This window comes from Nerophis lumbriciformis, linkage group LG35 (genome assembly GCF_033978685.3).
Source record: "Nerophis lumbriciformis linkage group LG35, RoL_Nlum_v2.1, whole genome shotgun sequence".
NCBI lineage: Eukaryota > Metazoa > Chordata > Actinopteri > Syngnathiformes > Syngnathidae > Nerophis > Nerophis lumbriciformis.
The window spans coordinates 15802656-15822869 of NC_084582.2; the positions used below are offsets into that span (position 1 = coordinate 15802656).

The following is a 20214-nucleotide window of genomic DNA, read 5'->3' on the forward strand; positions in this document are numbered from 1 at the left end:
ATGCAAATGTTGTGCATCTGTGGCCTGGGTTGAGCATTTTTAAGCAAAAAATGGCTAAATCATCTTAAAATGACAAATTTAAGGTTTTGTACTGTATTGCACTGCAGATTATAATCAACCTCAGTCCTCACTGATCAAGTTGCAGTATTTTCACAGGTTGAGGGTTGTATTTAAGAACTGTGTGTAAATTACTATAGAGCACAGGTGTCAAACTCAAGGCCAGATATGGCCTGGGACATCATTTTATCTGTCCCGCAAACACCTGTCAATAAAGTACTTAATATTTTCTCACTAAATGTATTGGATTGTTTTCATTTTGACAGAAACAATATATGTACTGCTTGAAATTGCATGCCTTTTCAACTTTAATAGTATCCGTTATTGCAACAAATATTACAGTATATTATCATACGTTTCAAACATTTTTTGTCTAAATAAAAATAAATACTTAAATATCTGCTTGACTTATGATTTTACAGCAAACTACCCATCAAATTAATAAAAATGACAATACATTTTACGGTGTTCTTTACAGCATATTACTAAAAATAAAAAAAAATTTAAAAAAAATTTGCGTTAAAATTCTGTTGATTGAACTGCCAGTTTTTGACTGTAAAATCAACGGTGGTTTTTAACGATGTATTACTGTAAATGGAAAGACGGTACTTTTTTTTTAACGGTAGAAAAACTGGCAGCTCAGTTGCCAGAATAAAAAAAGAGCTTGTACTGTTTTCCATTAACAATATAATGTTGGAAAAAAAGTATGTAAATTTAATAGTAAAATTCTGGCAACTAAGCAGCTAGCTTTTGCCAGCTTTTTCTGTAAAAATACAAAAAAAAAACAGTGGTATTGTTTTGATATTTACCGTAAAATGTTGTAAGAAAAAAAACAACCCTATTTTACAGTAACACTTTGTAAATGTAAAGTTTTTACTGTAAAATCGACAGTCTACTTAAAAAAACAAAAACTATTAATGGAATCCAGAGGCAAATTCATACATTATTCGCTGTTACAAGCAGCCCACTGATGGCAGCCGCCATAACTGCGATGTGGCCCTCAATGAAAACGAGTTTGACATCTCTGCTGTAGAGTCTTATTTATGTCATATATGTAACATAGTATATGTATTATTTTATATTAATATGTCTACTATATTGGGCAAATCAAATACAAAAGTGACTATAGGAGTGGTATTCAATGTTAGAGGGTTCTAATAAAGTTACAAACCATATTTAGAAGGTTGTAAACAGTTGTTTACGTTCTAACTATTAAAATATTTGATTTATGAATGAGAACTACTACTTTGCAGAAATTCACTTATCATTGTTTGGTTTGGAACTAATAAAAGATAAATGCGATAAATGAGGGAGGACCCGATCATTTCTGAGATCAAGTATCTCTCTTTTGGCAGATGAGGACCTATTTAGAGGATTTGCCCGTCAGCGAAGTGAAGCGAATTATATTTATATAGCACTTTTTCTCTAGGGACTCAAATCGCTTTACATAGTGAAACCCATTATGTAAAATACATATAAACCGGTGTGGGTGGCACTGGGTGCAAGTGGGTAAAGTATCTTGCCCAAGAACACAACGGCAGTGACTAGGATATCAAGTTGCTGGCACGGCCGCTCTACCAACCGAGCCACGCCGCCCCTTTTCAGCGAGTCACGATATAGAACCCTCTCGTTCACACCCAGAAGTGTTCAGAAAATGCTTTGACTTCACCCTAAAAACAATCTGCATGAACCTGAATTCATACTAACATATTTAAACAGAGGCATTGAATAGCCTATGTAAAACTTTAAAAAGATCCACCATGTGTAATCACTGCACCTTCATTCTGGTCACTGCCAACACTGCCTACATGTTGGCTCCTGGATGTCAACAAGGTCTTGCGAGGTAGTCTAGAGGCAGGAGTAAGGAGCGGCCCCATAAGAGAGGGGCGCGACGGAGTCTGAGCAGGTCGGGGTCCATTCAGCTGGTACTTAACACTTGCAGATGAGGCTGGTGCAAGGGACTGCTCTCCTGTTGCTTGAGTCCTCTGACTGCCTGTTATTAAATAAAAAGTTGAAGATTAGTAGGATAATGTTTTTTTAGATTGGACATGTGCATAAAAGGTGGAATGACTAAAACAGAGTTGACGTAAATATAGACAATGTAATTTCCTTACAATAACCTTTTGATTGGAATGAGCATCTTCCTTTTTTGGGATATATACAGTGCTGTACCTGTCTAACCTAACCTAAACAATAGTAGTAAAGAAACTAGAAACAGTAGTGGAAAAAAAAAAGATTGTTGATGAACAAATGAATATTGCCTTTATTAATAACTATACTTCAAATAAAAATAGAAAACTTACCAATGTTACATACTACAGCCAACATGTCAGACTTACAACACAATACAATTACAACTTAAGTAGGTTGTCCCGGAAGCTGAACTGTGTATGGGAGGTAGTACTCTAACATTTTAGTGGAACAGCATTGCAAAGCTTAAAACCTCCCTTTCCTTCCCATGTTTTCCACACACTCGGGAGAGGGAGAGTTATCTTCCTTCCCTATGACTCCTCTTACAATGAAAAGCAATAGAAAGCTGTACGGACATAACAAGCACACGGAGATAAGACAGCTCATTATGAAGAATGCAGCCCTCATATTAAAAGTGGGAAATATCACCCTCTAATGGAGAAGCTGCTTAAAAACAAACTAAATACTTGCAGCAATAATCTACTAGTCTATGTGAATAGTATTCTACAGCAAGTAGACTTCCTGCCAAAAGTTATATAACAAAAGACAAAATGCAACATTAGCATTGTTTTACCTGCAATGCTATTCTGCTTAGACTGTGGTGTGCCTACTACCCCTTTAGACACCCTGAAGTCAACATTTGAACTGGATCCTTGTCTCTGCCTGATAGACTGACTCGCAGTTGGAGGTTGGAAAAGGGATGTTGCTCGGGATTGTCTTGGAACGGTCTGTCCTCGAGCTTTGCTCTTAGTCTGATCCAAAGAGGATCCAGGTGCTCTGCCAGATTCTGTCTGCAAAGATGTGTAAGATTCTCAGCTTTTTAAATTTGTATGTTGTTCCTAATGTATAAGTCACACACACATTAAATATGTTTTAAGAACTGTAGATTACATTTATGTATAGGAAATGTTTTGCAGCTCTTGTATCAACATTAGGGTTGTCCCGATACCGGTACTGGTACCAAAATGTATTTTGATACTTTGATCCTTTTCTAAATAAAAGGGGACCACAAAAAATGGCATTATTAGCTTTATTTTAGCAAAACATCTTACGTTACAATAAACTTATGTTCCATATTGCAATCAAAGAACAATTTTGGCCTTAAATAAAATAGAGAATATACTAGACAACTTATAAGTAATTTGTCTGCTGATGTATGCAGTAACATATTGTCATTTCTCATTCAATTATGTTGTCAACATGATAAAGGACAAGCTGTAAAAATTGATTGTTAATCTACTTGTTCATTTACTGTTAATATCTGGTTATTTTCTGTTTCATTATGTTCTATCTACACTTTTGTTCAAATGTAATAATCACTTATTCTTCTGTTTGGATACTTTACATTAGTTTCAGATGATACCACAAATTTAGGTATTGATCCAATACCAAGTAGTTAAAGGATTATTCATACATTGGTCATAACGTATGTCCTCATGTGCCCAGGGACATATTTAATGTGTTTATAAACATATGAATTTCAAAAAAAAGAAAAAAAGATTTTGACGATAAAAAATATAGATGTAATCATAGTAGTATCAACTACATACGCTATATGTTGATTACGCTAACCCTAATTAACATATTTGGAAGTGTAGTTTACATATAAGTTCAAATAATATAAATAGTACTTTAAAATATGTCATTTCATACTATTAAAGATAAACCTATACTCACCACCAGGCTGATTTTAATAACTTCTCTAGGGGAATCGTCCGCAGGTCTTTTTGTGACATCAGTCTGTGAGGGCACTTTACTCTGGGAAGAGTTGTTTAAAATCCCTGTTTTGCTTGGTTTTTCATGTCTGGGAAATACAATGGTGGTTGAGAACTTAGCAGCTTTCCTTTGCTTGGGTGGTCGAAGTAGAGATGACAAACTCTCTGATGAGCATCGATGCCTTGTCTTGATGTAGCTCAAAGCGGAGCCTGCCTTGACCTCAATTTTGTTTGACATGTGCTTCTTTGGAGTCAGTTCAGAATCTTTCTTCCCACTTTTAGCAGAAGGTTTTTCAGAGGATGAAATTCGGTCGCCGGTGCACTGAGCTGGAATGTCTACTTTTTGGCTTGAAGCTGTGTGCGCTTTCTCAGAACTGACAGTGCTGCAACACGGTGTTTGAGCAATTTTACTTGCTGGGCTGGATATGCTACTTTTACCTTTTTCATTCCCCACAGTATATTTGGGTGACTGTATGATTGTCACACCCAAGTGAACAGCCCTTGGAATGACTTGTTTCTGCACATTTATTTCCCTTCTAGCAGTGGCAGGCAAAAAGGCAGCCGCTCTTCCTATTCTGCTATTGGTACATCTAGTACCAATGGGGTTGCTGTGCAAATGTGCTTGCAATTGCTTGTGTTGTGGAGAAGATCTTGAATCCACAGTTCTTGTCACAACTTTAGATTTTACATTCCTCAAGTCTGATTTAGGACACTTCTTAATCTCATTTTGTTTTACTTTGCTTGGAGACGGTGATAATCCTACAGCCAAATTCTGTGTGGGAGTGACAGATGTTTGTTGTTTTTCAACTGGTAATGATCTTGGACTTTCATTATCTTCAAAGCAAGTAGATTCTAAATGTGAGGGAAGTATTTTAGTGCCAGTGTTTGGTTCCGGTGTAGAAGTCTTACTATTTTGCATAACTGCCATTGTGGGCACAAAGGTTGTGCCCTTTTCTGGCGTGAATTCTGCAGAGAAATGTGCCACCTCTGCTTCCATGCATGTCAATTGCACCTGTTTCTTATCATCTGGAGAGGCTCCGCACAGAAACGTCATAAAAAGATCTCCCGGATTTCCACCTGGCCGAACCCCAGGAGAGGGCGCTGTACTCAAACTGTCTTCCTCAGGGAGCTCCCAGTTGTCTGCCAGGATGAAGGTCTTGCCAAGGTATGGGTTCCCAAGGGTCACCTCAGCTACATTCTCACACACATCTGGCAAGGTGAGTGTGCTCAAAATCTTGGATTCATCAAGAAATTCGGCATGCGCTGTGGCTGGTGAGATGGACGAGTCATCGAAGGAAGAAAACACAGAAAGGGACTGGTCTGCCAAACAAAAACTGTTGCTCCTCATCACCATTTCCCCAGAGCTCATCGAGCAGCAGTTATTCTCAGTTGATCCATGCTGAGAAATGTCACATGAACTTTGTTGGCTTTCTTCCCCTATCCCAGCAGAGGCAACATCCCCCTTATTACAACCGAAAGACAGGTACTCTTCGGTCTCTTGATTGTCTTGGGAGCTCAAGTTTTTATTGCAGAAATTCACATGATCTTCGAGAAGGGTGTTGATACATGTTTGGGACAGCCTTATGCTTGAGTCACAGAACAAATTATCCTGTCGTGGAGGAGTGATTTGCAAGCTATCCAAAAGAAAGCCTTCAGTGATACAATGGTCCGGCATGTGGATGTCTGGTGAGCTGCTGGTTTCTCTATTAGTCGATACACTACTGGAGGAGTTTGGTGATGGAGAAAGGGATCCATTGTTGTAAGGACTCTCAGATGAGAGAACAAGCTGCATGTCCCTGTGGGGCAGAGGAACTGTAGCAATGTGTTCATTGCAAGACATATCAAATGTTGATTTAGGCATTGATGGTTTGGATAGGGTTATATCTTGAAAATTCCAAAGTTTTACAGTCGATCAGGCAAGTTGATCTTCAATGAACATCTGTCAAGACAAAAAAAATATATATCAGCAGTATCTATACAAAATTAATAAGAACACTCAAGATGATCATTGAAAGCTTATTTAGTTTCTACTGCTGTGTCAAGCTTTAAGTAAGAGATACAAATATACTTCAATAGGCTTTATATTTAGGACCTGCTCATGTCAGTGCTGATCGTAGTAAGAGTAGCTGGATGAGCAAATTATTCATGAATAAATTACATTAAAAATGCAAAGGTCCTTGGGATTATTTCTGAGCAACATCAACATCTAACACATATCTAATTACCACTATTGTTTCATTTCAGTAGTTGCACAACATTTCTAAAAAAAAAAAAAAAATCACTAGATGTTTACTTTGAGCCACCAGCAGTACACATCAAAATGAGATTAAGACACTATATTATAGATTTGCGTGTATTAAATCACGTGCCAACTTGATAGCACAAGCGAATCTGATCTACTAAGTTTGTGCGCAGAGGAGAATATCTCTCAAGTGAACAAAATAAAGAACGCAATGGCCAATTTATTAAGCATGTCTGTCTTCATAAAAATGCAGAGCATAAACTGATCATCAGAACACCCACAATACTGGACGGAGAATTACACAATGTGATTTACCAAGACTAAATACATGCAAAAAGTATGTGGAATATGGTATTTGCTCAAAAATGGTCAGTGAGAAAGGAGTTGATCACTCTACAGCTCCGTCGTACATATGCTTGTCAACATATATGGACTGCCAAAAATAAAAATACAAGATATTGTCCATTCAGCCATATCATTTACTAATTTTAAAGCTGCTGGATGACTTAAAGGGGTCCTATTATGCAAAACCAACTTTCTTTTTTTACCTGTTGGCGCCTGTTTTGTGTATTTCTGATTCCCATAAGTCCCGAAAATTTGAGATCAAACCCCAATCTAAACGAGCCATTTGGAATTTGAGTAGTGTTATGTCAGCGGATAACAAATGCAAAGATTTACCCGAAGAGCTTTGCACAAGTCCGCCATTATAGTTCGGATTTGTATAAAACAAAACAAATGTATGTGTTTCGGTGTTTAATGTCGTTTCTTCTTTTTTTTTTATGGCGTTCGTTTTTTCATATACAGTATACGCAAAAAAACTTCTTGCAATAAGCATTTTCTTACGTCTGGAACATTCTTCCAGGCGCTTGCAGTTAGCGCCAGCATCTCCCATCTCGCGGGCTAAGCATATGAGTTTCTTTGTAGATGCACTGCAGAACATCTTCTAAAATGCCCTGAAAATGTGGTACATAATAGTCTGCGGCACCATGGCAAAATATTAACCACCACACCTTAAAAATTAGGGTCTTTAATATAAAATCAAATTAAAGTAATACATTGTATGAATTGATATACAGTCGTGGTCAAAAGTTTACATACACTTGTAAAGAACATAATGTCACGGCTGTCTTGAGTTTCCAATCATTTCTACAACTCTTACTTTTTTGTGATAGAGTGATTGGAGCACATACTTGTTTGTCAAAAAAAAAAATAATTCATGACGTTTGGTTCTTTTTTGAATTTATTATGGGTCTACTGAAAACGTGACCAAATTTGCTGTGTCAAAAGTATACATACAGCAACATACATTATAATTTTTGGTGATGTAGAACAGTTACAATCAAATCAAATTAGCTACATGGCATGGCCTCTTAACTTCATGTGAGTGATTATGATTGACGACACCTTTTGACTTCTCTGAGCCCATTTAAATAGGGCTCATGTGATGCAGTCATTAGACTCGGTTACAAACGCGACAATGGGAAAGTCAAAGGAACTCAGCAGAGATCTGAAAAAACAAATCATTGACTTGAACAAGTCAGGAAAGTCACTTGGAGCCATTTCAAAGCAGCTTAAGGTCCCAAGAGCAACTGTGCACACAATATATAAAATGCATGGCACAGTTGTGTCACTGCCACGATCAGGAAGAAAACGCAAGCTATCACCTGCTGCTGAGAGAAAATTGGTCAGGATGAACAAGAGTCAACCGAGAACCACCAAAAAGCAGGTCTGCAATGAATTGGAAGCTGCTGGAACACAGGTGTCAGTGTCCACAGTCAAGCATGTTTTGCATCGCCATGGACTGAGAGGCTACCATGCAAGAAGGAAGCCCTTGCTCCAGAAGCGACACCTTAAGGCTCGTCTAAAGTTTGCTGCTGATCACATGGACAAAGATAAGACCTTCTGGAGGAAAGTTCTGTGGTCAGATGAAACAAAAATGTAGCTGTTTGGCCAGCAATATGTTTGGAGGAGAAAAGGTGAGGCCTTTAATCCCAGGAACACCAATTCCTACCGTCAAGCATGGTGGTGGTAGTATTATGCTCTGGGCCTGTTTTGCTGGCAATGGAACTGGTGCTTTACAGAGTAAATGGGACAATGAAAAAGGAGGATTACCTTCAAATTCTTCAGGACAACCTAAAATCATCAGCCTGGAGGTTGGGTCTTGGGAACAGTTGGGTGTTCTAACAGGACAATGACCCCAAACACACGACAAAAGTGGTAAAGGAATGGCTAAATCAGGCTAGAATTAAGGTTTTAGAATGGCCTTCCGAAAGTCCTGACTTAAACCCCATTGAGAACATGTGGACAATGCTGAAGAAACAAGTCCTTGTCAGAAAACCAACACATTTAGCTGAACTGCACCAATTTTGTCAATAGGAGTGGTCAAAAATTCAACAAGAAGCTTGCCAGAAGCTTGTGGATGGCTACCAAAAGCGCCTTGTTGCAGTGAAACTTGCCAAGGGACATGTAGCTAAATACTAACATTGCTGTATGTTTACTTTTAACTCAGCAGATTTGGTCACGTTTTCAGTAGACTCATAATAAATTCATAAAAGAACCAAACAATGTTTTTTGTGACAAACATGTATGTGCTCCAATCACTCTATCACCAAAAAATAGGAGTTGTAGAAATGATTGGAAACTCAAGACAGCCATGACATTGTCTTTTAACCACGACTGTATATACATATATTTACACATACAGTACAGGCCAAAAGTTTGGACACACCTTCTCATTCAATGTGTTTTCATGACTATTTACGTTGTAGATTGTCACTGAAGGCATCAAAACTAAGAATGAACACGTGGAGTTATGCACTTCACAAAAAAAGGTGAAACACATTTTATATTCTAGGTTCATCAAAATAGCCACCCTTTGCGCTGATTACTGCTTTGCACACTCTTGGCATTCTCCCGATGAGCTTCAAGAGGTAGTCACCTGAAATGGTTTTCACTTCACAGGTGCTTGAAGCTCATCGAGAGAATGCCAAAAGTGTGCAAAGCAGTAATCAGAGCAAAAGGTGGCTATTCTGAAGAAACTAGAATATAAAACATGTTTTCAGTTATTTCACCTCTTTTTGTTAAGTACATAACTCCACGTGTTCATTCATAGTTTTGATGCCTTCAGTGACAATCTACAATGTAAATAGTCATGAAAATAAAGAAAACGCATTGAATGAGAAAGTGTGTCCAAACTTTTGGCCTGTACTGTAAATATATATTTACACACACACACACACACACACACACACACACACACACACACACACACACACACACACACACACACACACACACACACACACACACACACACACACACACACACACACCCCAAGCCCCCCCTTAACCCCGGTAGAGAAAAAATCCTGGGTCTACACGAACAAAGACAAAGTAAGATGGAGCATATCAAATCACCAGTCAAATTAAATGAATGGTTGGAGAAGGCAGATTCCTGCATGTGCATTTAATTAAGCTTCAAGTACATTTAAGGTAAAACGAAAAAACACCAAAAATGATTATTGTGATAGCACTTTTTCATACTATATGGATCTTTCTAACTTATTTACTCACACATTTGTTTGCAAACTCAAAGAGCGCATGTGGAAAACACTCTTCTAGATGGATGGGAGCAAAGTCCTGCACAATCTGTTGCAACAAGTGCAGTGATCCGGAGAGCAACCTTCTCAGGGACAAGGCACACTAACTACAGACTAAAACAACTTTGTCTGAGCACTTGATTATTTCTCTCTCTCTCTCTCTCTCTCTCTCTCTCTCTCTCTCTCTCTCTCAATTCACAATTCTAAAACAACAAGAAATGGAAATTGTTCTGGTAAAAAAACAGCCAAAATACTAAACACACATTTATCCAAGTGAACATTTATATTGTGCGTGTGATACAATGTAATATTTACCCAGCCTTAAGCATGTATACAATCACTTTAAATGTGAGATGGACAGCGCTCACAGTTATATAACTAAGTTTAATACAATCTACAAATTTCCACAAGTGTTGGGGTTTATTTTTAAACAAAGTTACACAAAGTGACACCGCCCCCTCCAAAAAAAGTTATTGATGGTGATAAGGTAAGTATGTTAAACCTTGGTAGGAGGTTTTCCTCCATGACCAAGGAACTTTATGTATGCATTAGGGAACGAAGTCAAGGCAGATAAGCCACACAATTAAACATGCAAGACAAAATGCAGTTCCAAAAAGAGATAAGAGTATTACAAAACGTATACTACCTTTTAACACCTCATTTATTCTCACCTTTCCGATTCCCAATGAGAAAAAACATGCTCGTCAAAAGTTGTATCCTTTGGTGTTTCAAACAAACCATCATGTATCGTCTTCTGTGTTACTGATGGTGGAAACTTTACACTAGACTTCAGGCAACGTGGATCCTGTGCCTCTCCTGTCTTCCTCCAGACTCTGGGACCTCGATTTCCAAAGGAAATGCAAAATTTGCATGGTTGGGTGATGGTTTGGGATGCCATGTCATCTGCTGGTGTCGGTCCACTCTGTTTCCTGAGATCCAGGGTCAACGCAGCCGTCTACCAGCAAGTTTTAGAGCACTTCATGCTTCCTGCTGCTGACCTGCTCTATGGAGATGGAGATTTCAAGTTCCAACAGGACTTGGCGCCTGCACACAGCGCAAAATCTACCCGTGCCTGGTTTACGGACCATGGTATTTCTGTTCTAAATTGGCCCGCCAACTCCCCTGACCTTAGCCCCATAGAAAATCTGTGGGGTATTGTGAAAAGGAAGATGCAGAATGCCAGACCCAAAAACGCAGAAGAGTTGAAGGCCACTATCAGAGCAACCTGGGCTCTCATAACACCTGAGCAGTGCCAGAAACTCATCGACTCCATGCCACGCCGCATTAACGCAGTAATTGAGGCAAAAGGAGCTCCAACCAAGTATTGAGTATTGTACATGCTCATATTTTTCATTTTCATACTTTTCAGTTGGCCAACATTTCTAAAAATCCCTTTTTTGTATTAGCCTTACACAATATTCTAATTTTGTGACACACGGAATTTTGGATTTTCATTTGTTGCCACTTCAAATCATCAAAATTAAATGAAATAAACATTTGAATGCATCAGTCTGTGTGCAATGAATAAATATAATGTACAAGTTACACCTTTTGAATGCAATTACTGAAATAAATCAAGTTTTTCAAAATATTCTAATTTACTGGCTTTTACCTGTATATTCATTTCACCCTATATTCATTGCACTTCTATATTTTCTATATATTTACACATTGTTTTTCTAGCATGCACACATCGCACTGTATGGAATGGCCTCAATCTCGTTTCCCTGCGTAATGACAATAAAGCTGATTCTGATACAAGGTGATTGAAAATATCAGTATCACACAGTGATAGCCATCAAAAGCCAAGATACAGGCCTAAAGCAGGTGGACAGGTCAAGCTGGGGAAATCCAGAGAAAACAGCACAAGGGTGTCTATCTAGTGCAGTGGTTCTGAACCTGGGTTCGATCGAACCCTAGGGGTTCGGTGAGTCGGCCTCAGGGGTTCGGCAGAGCCTCTGCCGCAGCGGTCAAGACACACCAGACTCATGAATTGATTAACGTGGACCACGACTTAATTAAACAAGTTGAAAAACTTATTCGGGTGTTAACATTTAGTGGTCAATTGTACGGAATATGTACTGTACTGTGCAATCTACTAATACAAGTTTCATTCAATCAATCAATCGTGTAAATAAAAACTTCTCCCTATCGGCATATCTGTACTGTAAAGTTAACATTTGAATGACAATAAAAAGGAAGTCTAAGTCTAAGTATTATGGATACCCCCAAACAATTTTCCCTCTAATTTTCCATCTGATTTGCAAGTGTGTAATTTGTTGTATTGGTTTTGTTCTTTGAACAAGGTGATGTTCATGCACGGTTCATTTTGTGCACTAGTATAAAAAAAAACATAACTTTGTCTTGAATTTGAACCAAAAAAAATAAAACATTTTTTCACTAAAGAAGGGTTCGGTGAATGTGCATATGAAACTGGTGGGGTTCGGTACCTCCAACAAGATTAAGAACCACTGATCTAGTGTATGTGAACAAAACTACAGAGATGAGCCTGACAGAAGCAACTGCTTTCACCGGACACAAGTCAAGCATTTGAGTCTCTTTGCAAGGATGCTACAGAGAATGGTTACTTCATTCTGAAACTGAAAGTTGCAAATATCACAATACTTGCATGTACACTGTCATACTAAACAGAGTACTTTGTATATCCTTACATTGTAGTGACCATTTCATGATAATATAACTTAGAGCTGTGAGAGTACAGCTTAAATTATTGGATCTGTTAAGCATCTTGTGAAAATAATCACATAGCAATTATTGCCTAAATATTTAGCACAACACAACACAAATGAGTACAGCTTACAGGGAAAATGTTCAAATTGTGGCCAAAGAGTGAATGTTTGGGGTGGCCACCCTTGCCATAATCTACTTGGACACCAAAGCTGTTGTTACCGGAATCTTTTTCTACTTCTCAGTGATGGCATCACGGGTGGGGCTGTTGGATTTTAGACCTTTTGCGCTCCTCCATTTTCCGCTTGAGAAAGCCCCACAGGTGCTCAATTGGGTTCAGGACTGGATACATTCTTGGTCACTCAGTCATCTTCACATTACTTTGCTAGACAGTTGTCATCTTGGAGGGTTGTTATTCTGCTGGGGGGAAAACTGACATGCGGCCCAGTCTTCCCATGGTAAGGGATCATACTCTGCTTTACATTATCACAATAAATGTTGGAATTCATCGATGAACCACAGCTCCCAGGCGCTGACATCACTCGTGCAACCACACACCATGACACATTATTTGGGTACTCACTTGCAATGCCATCTATTTAGACAATAATGGCTGTGTTTTGAGTTATTTTCAATGGGTAGTAAATCTATACTGCAAGACAAGATTAATTTGTGAAAACAACTAATTAGCAAAACATCTTTAACACATATGCACACTGGCAGACAGATTAAAATGTTAACGTGATTGAAACCTCTAATAATAATCAAATCCATCTGGCTAGCTGACAAAACCCTTAACAACTTAGAGAAGCAGATGAATACAGATTCCTGGCCAACCACACATTAGCAAGAAAAAGTAATGGCAATCGATCTACGTGGTGTGAAGGGAAACCAGCTTCTTTGGGAGGCCATTTTCCACTAGCTAGGTCATGGTATTTGACCAGTCTCCATTTTTAAAAGGGGACCTATGATTATTCTAATTTAACACACTTCCTTGTGTTCCAGATGAACTGTACAGGATAAGCTTTAGTGTAAATTTTGTGTCAAGTGACTTTTATAACCCATTTTTTGAATCCGTCTGTCTGCAAGATGTTGGTTAGTGGAGACATTCCCAGATTGCGTTTGAAATTCTCCGAGACGTTCCCTCTCCAAAGGTATCTTTTGAAAATGAACATCAATGTTATTCTGTTTTCAGTCACGTCGGAAATAAACTTCATAAACAATTCAATAAACTTCATAAACAATTCATAGATTCGTCGGTCACATCATTAGGTACACCTGCCAAGTGTCCGTTCCAAAAAGCGCTGCATTTTTTTAAAAAGCTGCTTTTGCCAGCATTTATGTAACTGCACGCCACACGTCGGTGTTATTATGAGCATGCAAAGATTAGACGAAAATAACATTTCATCCTACCCTACATTGCGTTTCAACAAATTAAGTCGTAACGTTGCCGTCTTTCTCGTAGTGTTCAGCAGCTAATTCAGTTTTGTTGTGGCCAAAATGTCATGGACAAATAAACACGGAAGTACATATTTATTTTGTAGTATTTATTTCATTGACATGGAGCAGGCGGGATGGCATGAAATGAGAAGTTATATACAGAAGTTTCGGTGGCAACAGTCTCGCTCAGCAAAGGGAAAGGAGGTTTGCTGACAGAGCATGTCAGAATAACCACATGATTATATTAATCAATCTTTGACGTCACAAATGGCCCACTGTTAAAAAATACTAAAAAAAACAGCAGTCATAGGTTTTCAAAACTGCATGTACGTAAGCTCAGCTCATACTTAAATGAATGATCCTCCTGGTGTTGACGCTTTGGTAATATTTACCATGAATAGCCAACATTGTAACGGCATTTTTAAAGGCGACCTGCATTTTTCTCTTTTATTTTGCCAATCATTCACTTAGACTTAGACAAACTTTATTGCAAAAGTCAGCTAACAATGGAGCTAATGGAAGTTGCTCTATTTAACCTATTAAGCACTCTAAGAAACATTTGAAAGCCTTCATCGTTTTATATACACACTGTAAGTACATGTAAAGTAGTAACAGGCACATTTATGACACTTAATATGTATTTATTCTGCTGAATTTAAGCATACGGCGGCATATTAATTTCACAGACGCATCACAACGTTAGCTTTTCCTATCAACAACAACACTCGAGTGCAGTGTTGGCAGTAGCGCAATACAAGTAGTGACGCTACGTTTATCAGTAGCTTGGCGGTAGCGCCGCTCCTTTTTGAACCAGTAGTGTTTCCTGTAGCTGAGCTATTTTTAGACCCATGTAACGAAGAAGCGTCCTTCAAACGCTACAAAAGAGAGCAATCCATACATCGATTTTCTACCGCTTGTCCCTCTAGAGGTCGCGGGGGTGGCAAATGGACTGCAAATCTAGGAGGGAAAACAAAAAAATACAGAGCGAATACAATGACCTGGATGAATGAAAACAACCATAGATAAGAGAAAATCCATGGTGATTGGTTGGTTTACATAAGAGAACATCTATATTGGCTGGCTTAGGTATAATAACGTATAATTGGCTAAGGTTATGGCAAAACATTAGCCAAACGTGACTCATCTTACGTCACACGTGATGCAGTGTTTACAGAAATATACATAGCTGTCCGTCTCGGCGCATTTGTGGCAATTTTAGGGTTATTATGTGCAATCAGAGTCAACATTTTCTCAACGGAATTATAGCGCGTAGACAATTAAGGGGAATTTGCAGCGAAAAGCATAATGGCGAGCAGTCGAAGAAGATTATTTTAGCCTGTTTTCTCCTAATTTATCAACCGATGCTGCCGAGTTACACACTGGTAAACAAAAATACATAGAATGTCTGTGTTGTGAGACAAATCTTTTGCACTGTTCTTTTGGCTAGGTTATTGTCATTTTGCCACTGTAGTTTCTGTTGAAACAGAAATATATCCTCTGCTGATAAGTCTCCATAACAATACAGTATATATTTTGGTGTTTATTTAATATTATTATTGTTGTTTCACTGATTTTTTTTCCCTTTTTGTACATGAATAACGAGTCATAATCTTGGCAAAAGAGTGGGTGCAAACCAGAGTCTGTGTGGGTCTTTCTCACCCTCTCTGGGTCAAAGCTGGTTATCAAAATATACCAACTTCTTAGTTTATGTCCACATCATTTACAATCAATGTGAGCAGCATGATTTATAATCTAGATATAATTAACTAACGAGCTCAGACATGCACCTTTGGATAGGTTGATTGGAAACACTAAATTGGCCATGGTGTGTGAATGTGAGCGTGAATGTTGTCTGTCTATCTGTGTTGCCCCTGCGATGAGGTGGTGACTTGTCCAGGGTGTACCCCGCCTACCGCCCGAATGCAGCTGAGATAGGCTCCAACTCCGAAAGTGGTAGAAAATAGATGGATGGATGGATGGAGCTCTGAGGCAAGGAGGCAGCTCACGAGCTGATAATGTCAATACGGCAATGCGCCGCTAAATGTAAGTCCTTAACATAAATGGTTATAATAATATAGCTAATACTTGGTTAATATTCAGGTCATGAAAGGAATATGGGGTATTGCCGCTTTTTGGATGGTTATTAAATGGGGTTTTTTATGGTCGGAATAAACGCAATAGATGCAATTACGGCATGGCTCCCATTTGCTCCATTGTAAGCGGACTTTTTTTACGCTTATTTTCGAGATAGAATGCATTAACAAAAGATGTGTTCTTGTCTCTCAAAAGGCTTGTCAATAACAGGCAACATTCAAATAAAAAGTGCAGTTCCCTTTTAAAGTCAGAATAAAGGAAAATCATCATAGTCTCCTTTAATATTGCATAACTTTGTTTTTGAGGGCAAAAGCTGCAGGAGACCAAAACTGCCTTTTGAAGGCAGGAGACATGTGCAACATCTATGCCATAGTGAGATTTTTTTGTGCAGCCACGTTCCACCACATGGTATTTTCTGTCTATATATTTTCTCTGGCTCTCATAGTGACACGAGCATAATTTAGAAATAAAATGGCCTTCCAAGCAATGGCATGCTGGCATGATAAATAATCCATCCATCCATTTTCTACCGCTTGTCCCTTTCGGGGTCGCGGGGGGTGCTGGAGCCTATCTCAGCTGCATTCAGGCGGATGACGGGGTACACCCTGGACAAGTCGCCACCTCATCGCAGGGCCAACACAGATAGACAGACAACATTCACACTCACATTCACATTCACACACTAGGGCCAATTTAGTGGCCCTAGTGGCCCAATTTAGTGCCAATCATAATAATAATTAGCTTTATTGTCTCCGAGGAGAAATTTGTCTTGGACATCAAGAGACAATGTTTTACATACACACACATACATACAGTTCATCAGACAATACAGTGACGACAGTGAACAGTGCACGTTACACTCCCCCCGTATTGCACTATCCCAATATTGCACTCATTATTGCATCTGGTTATTACAGTAGTTTTCTGTTAAGTGCTTTGATTGCCAGTGGGACAAAGAAAAATCTATACCTGTTGAGTTTGTATGTTGCTGTTCTGTACCGTTTACATTCGGCATCAACACAATTTCACTATGAAGTATGTGGTGTGGGTCACGGGTGATTTTAAGACCCTGCTTCCTCACAGTCTTGTCGAATATTTCTTGAAGGGAACCATAGGGCTGCATGGCAATTATTTTACCAGTCCTCTTGATAAGGTTTTGAAGTTGGGTTTTGAGTTTGACAGACAGATTTCCAAACCATGTGGAGATGCCAGACTCAATGTTTGCCTTATAAAACAACATCATGATATTGCTTGCCACGCCGTGGACCCTGAGCCTCCTTAGAAAGTGCAGGCGCTGATTAATACGGGAGCAAACAGAGTCAACTTGGTTGTCCCAAGTTAACTTGGAATCAAAACAAATACCCAAGTACTTATAGGAGGTAGGGCTGGGCGATATATCGATATACTCGATATATCGCGGGTTTGTCTCTGTGCGATACAGAAAATGACTATATCGTGATATTCGAGTATACGTTCTCACGCAGTTGCTTTTAGCTGCAGGCATTACACTACAGGCTCTTCTCACTCTTTCTAGTCTCTCCTTCTCACAGAGACTTAAACAAGCGCACCTTCTTACATACGTCACATACGTATACGCCCTCGCTGAGCAGAGAGGTAGCAGCATGGCTAAAGTTAGCTGTGGTGCGAGTGGTAATACGAGAGAAAGAAGGTGCAAATCTGGTAACAAATGAAGGAAGAATTAATTCCTAAGAAAAACAGCAGGGGGTCCATCGTCTGGCGGTCGTTTGGCTTCAAGTGGTAAGATGTTGAATAGACAACCGTAATTTGTCAAGTGTGGGGCGAAAGCGTTGCTACAAAAAGTAGCATTACTGCTAATATGTAGCATCATTTAAAGGGTCACCTGCTCGAGAATGAAGAGCGCTTACTCCGCATGTCAACATCTCCGTTCGGTGCCACACCAACAAAATGCCGAGGCAACCATTTCCACATCAACACCGTATGAAAAAAATACTCCACGACATAAGGAGATAACATCCGCCGGAACCTACCACATAGCGAAGGACATACACTATTTGATTTCCTATTATGTAGCTCATGTATATTTGACAGTTATTGAAATATCTTGTGTGACATCATGCACAGAAGTGCACTTTATTTGTTTTAAACTATTGTAGTGGCGTTCTGTACAAAAAGTGCACTTTAATTTAGTGTTGTTTTGATTTGTCAGCTTGAGGACATCATGCACAGAAGTGCACTAATAGCTTGTTTTAAAATGTCTCTGACAATCTTGCACGTTCTGTTTTGAAATGACATGAATGTTTGTGCCACTGCTTAATAACTGTTTAATAAATACAGTGTTGGTCAATTGACTTAGTTGTGATTTCCCTCTCTGCATGAAAGTTTAAAAGTAGCATATATGAATGCAGTATGAAGAAGAATGTTTTAATGTAGACACATAGAATCATCATACTGGTGTGATTATATGCATCAAGTGTTCATTCAAGGCAAAGGCAAAATATTGAGATATATATCGTGTATCGCGATATGGCCTAAAAATATTGAGATATTAAAAAAAGGCCATATCGCCCAGCCCTAGTAGGAGGGACATGGGAGAACCACTGAAACCAGCATGAGCGAATCCTAATTCACACCTGAAATGATTATCACGTTTGCCAATCATAACAAACACCCACACACTTGCACTCATGCATCCATCCATTTTTCTACCGCTTGTCCCTTCACACACGAGGGCCAATTTAGTGTTGCCAATCAACCTATCCCCAGGTGCATGTCTTTGGAGGTGGGTGGGAGGAAGCCGCAGTCACGGGGAGAACATGCAAACTCCACACAGAAAGATCCCGAGACCGGGATTGAACTCAGGACCTTCGTATTGTGAAGCACATGCACTAACCGCTGTCGCACCGTGCTGCCCCACTTGCACTCAATTGAAGGAATATCCTTCGAGTGCACTCCATAAATAGATCAGAAACCATAAGGAGCTGCTACAAATAGCTGGGGAATGCTATAAATCTTTTGAGTTCATTCTAAACACGGCAATTGTTACATAAAACCATCCATTTTGCTACCGCTTGTCCCTTTCGGCGTCATAAAACCAATCAACCTTTATCTATACACCATTGACAACAACCCAAAAAGGACACGCGATTGTGGCAAAGCTCCTTATCGTCGGCATGTGATTAGAAAATAAACCAACATTGTTATCGGCTCGGTTAGCTTAAGCGCCTTTGAACAATTTAATACAAGGTTAGCATAACATTAGCATCGTGTTAGCATACGTCACGCCAAACATTTTAAACACTCCCCAAACTTTTTAAAAATGTAAACAAGATGTACAAAGTCATTTACGGTGAAGTTGATAACAAGAACGGCCTACCGAGAAGACGATGGAGGGAGGCAGACGATGATTTTTGTTTGTGGTTTAAAAAATTGTACATTAAGGCAAAGCAGTGGACTTTAAAGTGTGTACCTGTCAGAGGCGCGCGCGCGCACAAACACCGGGAGCGCGCCCTTGATGAGGTCCTAATGAAGAAATCCTCAGATGACGTCACTTATTCAACGAGAATCGTTTTTGTCGCATGTTTCTGCGTGGTCATGTGGGAGAGTTTACCTCCTTTCTTCGCCACATTCATGGTAAACCCTCTTATATTTAAATATGCTCAAAGTCCAGGACTTTGACCCCGTGGTAGAGGTTATAAAATGGCAGGTGCTTAGTTGAATCCATTTTGAACTTTTTAATAGGTTATACTCAGGGGCAGGGGCGCCGAAAAGGGGGGGGTAAAGGAGACGGATTCTAGGGGCCCATGATGGAGGGGGGCCCAGAGAGGCCCCTAATGATGATGAAATTATAATACAGAAAAAATAATGACACTGTGTTGGGGGCCCTGTAAAGATTATTTTCATGGGGCCCAAAATCCCTAGGTAGGGGCGCCGAAAAGGGGGGATAAAGGAGACGGATTCTAGGGGCCCATGATGGAGGAGGGCCCAGAGAGGCCCCTAATGATGATGAAATTATAATACAGAAAAAATAATGACACTGTGTTGGGGGCCCTGTAAAGATTCTTTTCATGGGGCCCAAAATCCCTAGCGGCGCCCCTGGTAATAGCAGTTAATATTTATCAGTATTGATATATTAGTTATTTATTCACAAGCCATTATTTTTTTTGTAATATTTGCTTTTAAATAATAGGAAAGTAGCATGTTATCCTCAA

General features: G+C 39.3%; 1 protein-coding gene across 3 annotated transcripts in view; it reads right to left on the reverse strand.

The window, feature by feature from the left end:
• The window catches only part of mtus1a (microtubule associated tumor suppressor 1a), a 43325-nt gene extending 23712 nt beyond the window's left edge, over positions 1 to 19613 (reverse strand). For 2 of the 3 annotated variants that reach the window (XM_061927766.2, XM_072912265.1), the window contains exons 1-4: positions 19380 to 19486; positions 3925 to 5901; positions 2822 to 3038; positions 1835 to 2050 (exon numbers count right to left, since the gene is read on the reverse strand). In XM_061927766.2, coding sequence (XP_061783750.2) covers positions 1835 to 2050; positions 2822 to 3038; positions 3925 to 5823 — 2332 coding nt within the window. In that variant the 5' untranslated portion in view covers positions 5824 to 5901; positions 19380 to 19486. Of the gene's footprint in view, positions 1 to 1834; positions 2051 to 2821; positions 3039 to 3924; positions 5902 to 19379 lie in introns of all 3 variants that reach the window. The other variant, XM_061927767.2, reaches the window with a different exon arrangement.
• Positions 19614 to 20214: the final 601 nt, after the last annotated feature.